This window comes from Helianthus annuus, chromosome 9 (genome assembly GCF_002127325.2).
Source record: "Helianthus annuus cultivar XRQ/B chromosome 9, HanXRQr2.0-SUNRISE, whole genome shotgun sequence".
Lineage (NCBI taxonomy): Eukaryota > Viridiplantae > Streptophyta > Magnoliopsida > Asterales > Asteraceae > Helianthus > Helianthus annuus.
In genome coordinates this window covers 144,475,629-144,482,751 of record NC_035441.2, presented here as the reverse complement: position 1 = coordinate 144,482,751, position 7,123 = coordinate 144,475,629, and the positions used below count along the sequence as shown (strand labels likewise).

General features: G+C 46.8%; 1 protein-coding gene across 1 annotated transcript; it reads right to left on the bottom strand.

The window, feature by feature from the left end:
* Positions 1–6,214: 6,214 nt before the first annotated feature.
* Positions 6,215–7,123, bottom strand: LOC110893003. Its single transcript, XM_022140128.1, has 2 exons — positions 6,545–7,123; positions 6,215–6,460 (listed from the first exon to the last, which is right to left on the bottom strand). Exons 1-2 carry the CDS (start codon positions 7,121–7,123, stop codon positions 6,215–6,217), a joined length of 825 nt encoding a protein of 274 aa, XP_021995820.1.

Below are 7,123 nucleotides of genomic sequence, written 5' to 3'. Positions count from 1 at the left end.
ACGCAAAGGGTTTAAAAATAAAAAGGCTAAATTTGGCTAAGTGGGTGAACTTGGTTGGGTAAACGAAGGGAAACATGGGAAAGGCGCAATATGGTTAATCCTAAGGGGTAATGTAGGGTGTAGGGAAACACAACACAAAAGAACAAGGCTAACAACAAAGTGGTTTTCTAGGTGCCTCTATCACTTCTACACAATTTCGCAAGTTCATGGTCTTAACAAGCATGCTAGTGACAAGTTCTAAACTACACGCGACATCCGGCTCACTCCTACTCCGAAATGAACAAATATATAACAATTTCAAGGCTCAAATATGCTCACATAACGGAAGGAATGGGTAAAAGCGTGAAAATTATCACGCAAGTCATTCTTTGTTTGTCACGTTTTCTAGTTATCTTTTTCAAAATTTATTCGGCTTGTCGGGTTTTCATCATATCCGAAGCTTTCTAAAATCAACTAACCGGTTTATTTGCTAAAAATATATACAATTTACTGATTTTTTTTATATATAGAGGACAAACAAAGTCAAAGTCAAAGTGTTAAACCCCCTCCCCACACTTGAACTTCGCATTGTCCCCAATGCGAAACCCAAAATATAGAGAAAAAGGAGAATAACACTCCCCTGAAGATGATATGAATGAAACGAGTCTCGGTAGCTGCTTCCGTGGTGTGTTCCGGTCCAAAATATGCTAGCCAAAATCTGTAAGAATGTCACAAGGCACAGCAAAACAAGACAGAAAACATAGACAATATAAATGCAAATAAACCATAATTTACATAGATAGAGGTACTAAATATCCAAACATAGACAAAACAAATAAACTAAAGTGTCTGAAAAATAAAAATACATATCCGTGGGTGTTTGAAATAGTAACCAAAATGAACACTCGATAAATAAACTACTAACATATCAAAACCACCAACTCACAGCTCCCGCTACTCCTCTCCATCGTCACCCGCATCTCCTCCCGTTCCAGATGGGCCTGCACCTCCATAACCGCCTGGGTTCCCGTATGGGAACTGTGGGGGCTCCCCAAAGTAGTTCGGGAAGGCATTATGAAGTTCCCCAAAAAGGTATGAAAACCCGGCTTGCACCCCCTGGTGCTAAAGTCCTGGTTCGCCCTGATCTGGTCCTGACCAACTCGCAGCTGCTCTATACTAATCCGCTGCTACTCCTGCGTGGCATACAACTGCTCTAAACAGGTCCTCTAATGTTCTTGACTGACCTGCATTTGTTAAAACTGGCCATAGAGCTCTGTGTACGAGGGGACGCCGGCGGGCCAGTAATGATGCTGTGGTGAATGTGGTGGTGTGTGTGGCTCATGCTGCTCGTGCTGCTCATGCTGCTCTCCCATCTCCTCATCCTCATCCTCATCCTTCGCTGGAAGCGGAGGCAACGGGTCCCAGACCTCGTTTTTCAAACCCTTCAGTTGATCCCCGTGACCCGTCTCCGCAATAACCCCCATCGCTTTGAACGAACGAATGTCAACATACATGCCCTCTGTCACCAAAGTAAGTCCCTGAAGCACCTCATCAGTCATTAACCCCAAGTTGTAGGCGATCTCGGTCACATACTGACCGCCATGAATCTGATTGTTGGGTGTTCTGCCTGAGCTGTTCACAAAATACTCTGCCATCCTTGCAGCTAGGTTGATGTGTACCCCCTCAACCAGTGCATAAAGAAATATCAGATCCGGTGTTGGACAGTTCCCCAGACTGTCCATGCACCCGCAGACGGTATGGCTGAATATATGATGCATCACTCGATGCAGAGGGTCTCTCAATCGTGAAGCTTTTGACATCCTTGGATCGTATGGGTCACAAACTGCATTTTGAGCCCAAAACTCGCCCCGCGCTTCTTTACTTGGGAAGGTGAACTAATCAGTGAAGAACTCTGAATCCATATCCTCCCTGGTGTAGATTCCTAATCTTCGTCCCAATCTTCCCATCGACCAATTATGCCAACGTCCACCCAATCTGAAATTTATCCTATTTTTGTGGCGGAAGTTTGGAATTCTATGTGCCTTTGGCTTTTCGTATGAATAGGTGGCGAAGAATTCTATCGTAAGCTCATGATAGATCGGGCGGTCAATGGCGATCAATCGCGAAAGCGGGATAGTTAACAAGTTTTCTAATCATTCGCGCTGATTTAAATCTCTCATAACATCCCAGTCTAGTCTTCGGGGGATGCCAAACTGCCCTCGCCTATTCCACAAAGCTTGGAGTTTTGGGATGCACAGACTTTCCCTCTCGTCCTCGGGGTCGAATTGTAGGAATGGATGATCCATCTGCATGAGGGAAGGCGGTTAAAACAGGAGAAACAGAAAAAATTTTATTCAGAACAGCCCAGCACACATTTATGAAGATTCTGTCTCGCTGATCTGGGCGAGGCGCACGGGCGTGCGATAGGACGCACGGTCGTGCGTCACCGGTAATCAGCAGCAGTGGTCGGTCTATGTAGTAACTGCACGGCGTGCAGTCAGTCGCACCACCGTGCATCACCGAGCCAACAGCAAACAATCGTGAACAGCCGGCACTGAACGACCGTTCCACACGGGGAACGACCGTGAGACCAGTTTTTTTCTGCACATTCTAACCCTGGTTCTCAATAGTCAGATTTTTCAACAATCAACAAGTTTTTTTTACAAGCAGGGGTTAGCAGATCAACCGGTTGTTCACGAGACATATGATTCTTGCAAGGGCTAGGGTTTCGATTTGTTTATGAAGAGAACTCTAGAAAAGCCTTGAAGAATCCGAACGAATCTAACCTAGAATGTGGATGAAACAGAAAATCGACAAGAAAGAACATACCGTGCAAAAGATCGAAGAAACCGTGCGAAAATTCGTGCGATTTGAGGCAAAAACGGTCTGGAACGGCTGCAGCTGTTTAGGGTTCGCGAATGAGGGAATAAACTGCAGATGAGGGCTTTTATACTGCCCAAATGACAAAAATGCCCTTGGCCTCTCGCACGGGCGTGCGGCAGCTCGCACGGTCGTGCGACAGCTCGCACGGTCGTGCGTCAGCGGTGTTGACTGGCCCTTGCACGTTGACCTCGGCACTGCACTGGGGGTGCGACTCGAAATCCTGGCCGGCCCGCAACTTCACGGTCGTGCGGCATGGGGCACGGCCGTGCCATATCTGCAGAATAGACTGTTTGCTGCAGAATGCAGTTTCAGCAGCCGATTTTGTCGTTTTTCACCATTTTTACCCCCCGCAACATGTTTTAACAATATTCCCACGTAGACCCTTCACTCGGCACGTATGAAAACTGTACAAACTTACGGAAACTACAAAAACACACCTAAATTACGCTAAAACTACAAAAACATAAAAATGACGATTATACCCCTAAAGCGCCAAAGACGCTCTTGCTACATTTTTAGTCTTCGAGTCAGTAGCGTAGACTCTCTCCTCCCCACACTTAAGCTGTATGCGGGGTGTGGAGCTCGACAACCTCCACCGCCGACTCGATCGGCCTGGCCACGTATAGCTTCAAACGATGCCCATTCACCTTGAAAATAACGCCGTCCGCGTTCTCTATTGCAACAGTTCCATAAGGAAATACTTCTTTTACCGTGTATGGTCCTCTCCAACGTGAATGTAATTTCCCGGGAAATAGACGCAACCTCGAGTTGTAGAGAAGAACAAGATCGCCCGTTTGGAATTCTTTGTGGTCCTTCAAGCGTTTGTCGTGTAGTCTCTTAGTGCGCTCTTTGTACAACACGGAGCTCTCATAGGCTTGTTGTCGTAGCTCTTCCAATTCATGAATCTGAAGAAACCGGGCTTCACCTCCGGTTTTTAAGTCCAGATTTGCGGTTTTTAAAGCCCACGTCGCCTTATGCTCCAATTCCACCGGTAAATGGCATGCTTTTCCGTACACGAGCCCAAAGGGAGTAGTCCCGATAGGGGTCTTGTAATCCGTACGGAAAGCCCACAATGCTTCATCCAGCTTATCCGACCAATCCTTGCGGTTTGCACCTACAGACCGCTCAAGGATTCTCTTCAGCCCCCGGTTTGTTACCTCCACCTGCCCGCTTGTCTGTGGATGATAGGGCGTGGATAAACGGTGATGCACACCGTAACGGGACAAAGCTCTCTCGAGCTGAGTATTGCAAAAATGCGTCCCTCTGTCACTGATAAGCGCCTTTGGTGCGCCAAACCGGGCGAAAACTTTTCAAAAATCTCACGACCACCCTGGCATCATTAGTGGGTAAGGCATGTGCCTCCGCCCACTTTGATACATAATCAACCGCGACTAGGATATATTTGTTTCCTCGTGAGGGGGGAAATGGTCCCATGAAGTCTATCCCCCAAATGTCGAAGACTTCACAAACTTGAATCCAGTTCTGAGGCATCTCATCACGTGCCGATATATTTGCTGCCCTCTGGTAGGCATCGCACGCTCTAACCCAACTCTGCGCATCACGAAATATAGTCGGCCAATAAAACCCGGAATCCAGCACCTTCTTGGCGGTGAAATTGGCTCCATGGTGGCCTCCGGTAGGTCCCTCGTGACAGTGGCGCAGAATCTCGGTCGCCTCTTTTCCTGAAACACACCTCCTAATCACCTGATCAGCACCAACCCGAAACAAGTAAGGGTCATCCCAAATGTAGTGCTTGACGTCCGAAAAGAATTTCCTCTTTTGCTGGTGAGTCAACCCTTTAATCAGAATCTCGCAAGCAAGGTAGTTCGCAAAGTCGGCGAACCATGGCGACTCATCGCATATCTCAACACTCATCAATGACTCGTGTGGGAAATTGTCATTGATTGAATCCCAACGCGTGTCCTTGATGTCCCCATGCTCTAACCGAGATAGATGGTCAGCCGCTACATTCAATGCACCCTTTTTGTCTTGAATATCAATACCAAACTCTTGCCGCAATAATATCCATCTGATGAGACGCGGTTTAGCGTCCTGTTTGCTGAAAAGATATCTGATGGCTGCGTGATCAGTATACACTATTGTCTTTGAAAGCACCAAATACGATCTAAATTTGTCAAATGCGAAAACAACCGCCAAGAGCTCTTTTTCTGTCGTGGTATAATGCTCCTGAGCGTCGTGAAGAGTCTTGCTCGCATAATAGATCGGGTGAAAGTGCTTTTCTTTCTTCTGTCCTAACACGGCCCCTATAGCGAAATCGCTCGCGTCGCACATAATTTCGAACGGTAGACTCCAGTCAGGCGCGACTAAAATAGGGGCCTCAATCAACTTTTGCTTGAGAAGGTCAAAAGCCCTCAAGCAATCATCCCCAAAGATAAACGGAGCGTCTTTCTCCAACAAACGGGTCATGGGCCTAGCGATCTTTGAAAAATCCTTGATGAATCGCCTGTAGAACCCCGCATGACCAAGAAAGCTCTGAATCGCTCTCACAGAGGTGGGTGGTGGAAGTCGTGATATAATGTCCACTTTGGCTGGATCGACCTCCATACCAGCACGCTAAATCTTGTGTCCCAACACTATGCCTTCTCGTACCATGAAGTGGCACTTCTCCCAGTTTAGGACAAGATTCGTCTCCTCGCACCTCTTCAACATTTTCTTCAAATTTTCAAGACACTGATCGAAGGAATCTCCAAACACTGAAAAGTCATCCATCAAAACCTCCAAAGAATCCTCGATCATATCATGAAAAATCGCAACCATGCATCTCTGGAAGGTTGCCGATGCATTGCATAACCCAAAAGGCATACGCCTGTAGGCGAATGTGCCAAAAGGGCAAGTAAAGGTAGTCTTCTCATGATCCTCAGGAGCGATGGGAATTTGAAAGTACCCCGAAAACCCGTCCAAGAAACAGTAATACGACTTCCCCAATAGACATTCCAACATCTTGTCGATGAATGGAAGCGGGAAGTGATCCTTGCGAGTAGCATCATTGAGTTTGCGGTAGTCAATGCAAACTCGCCACCCAGTGACTGTATGGGTAGGAATCAGCTCATTCCTATCATTCGGGACTACTGTAATACCACCTTTCTTGGGTACTACCTGCACTGGACTCACCCACACAGAGTCAGATATAGGATAAATCAATCCGGCATCCAACAACTTAATCACTTCTTTCTTTACCACATCCTGCATGTTTGGATTCAACCGCCTCTGAGGCTGTGCACATGGCTTGTACTCGTCTTCCATCAAAATCTTGTGAGTACAAAAAGAAGGATTGATGCCTTTGATATCCATAATCTTCCACGCTAATGCTTTCTTATGAAGTCGCAAAACACTAAGCAGTCTGCTCCTTTCCTCGTCCGTCAAGGATGATGAGATAACAACCGGCAAACGGCGCTCCTCGTCTAGAAATGCGTACTCCAAATGGGGGCAGAAGCTCCTTAAGCTCCAAAGACGGTGGATCTTCAACCGACAGCTTCGACTTTTCTTCATTCTCACGATCGATCTCTGTAAACTGATCCGAACTCTGGGAACCATCATCACCAATCTGATAGACTGGCTGCTCGAAATCGTGGCCCTCCTACGTAATGCCATCTAGGTCCCCACACAACAGATGTCTGCCCGAATCAATCTCCTCAATCGTGCCCTGGAAATGTGTGCTCACATACGTGTCAACAATGTCGACATAGTAAAGCGCATCATCCTGACTCTGCGGGTGCTGCATTGACCGCTTGATGTCAAAGGTCACATGCTCATCATTCACTCGGAGTGTAATCTGCCCTGCAGCTACATCTACAATGGTCCGAGCAGTATTCAAGAACGGTCGTCCGAGAATCATAGGCACCCTAGAGTCCTCATCCATATCCAGGATAACAAAATCCACTGGGAACACAAACTTGTCAATCTTAACAAGCATATTCTCAACAAATCCACGTGGATACTTGATAGAACGATCTGCTAGTCGAATGCTCATACGTGTAGGCGACGGCTCACCTAGATCCAACTTTGTAAAAACCTTATAGGGCATAAGGTTGATATTCGCTCCCAAGTCAGCCAATGCATGGCTAACAGACATAATTCCGATCAAACAAAGAAGCGTGAAACTGCCAGGATCTCCCATTTTTGTGGGTAGACGATTTTGAAGAATGGCAGAGCAGCTTTCATTCATCACCACACAGGACATATCCTCAAGCTTCTGCTTGTTCGAGAGGATGTACTTTAAGAACTTCGCATACTTCGGCAT

Coding starts and splice junctions, on each gene's coding strand:
- LOC110893003 (XM_022140128.1), bottom strand. CDS start 7,123: ATGCCGAAGTATGCGAAGTTCTTAAAGTACATCCTCTCGAACAAGCAG. Junction 6,461..6,544: donor TCGACATTGTTGACACGTAT/GTGAGCACACAT, acceptor GGCATTACGTAG/GAGGGCCACGATTTCGAGCA.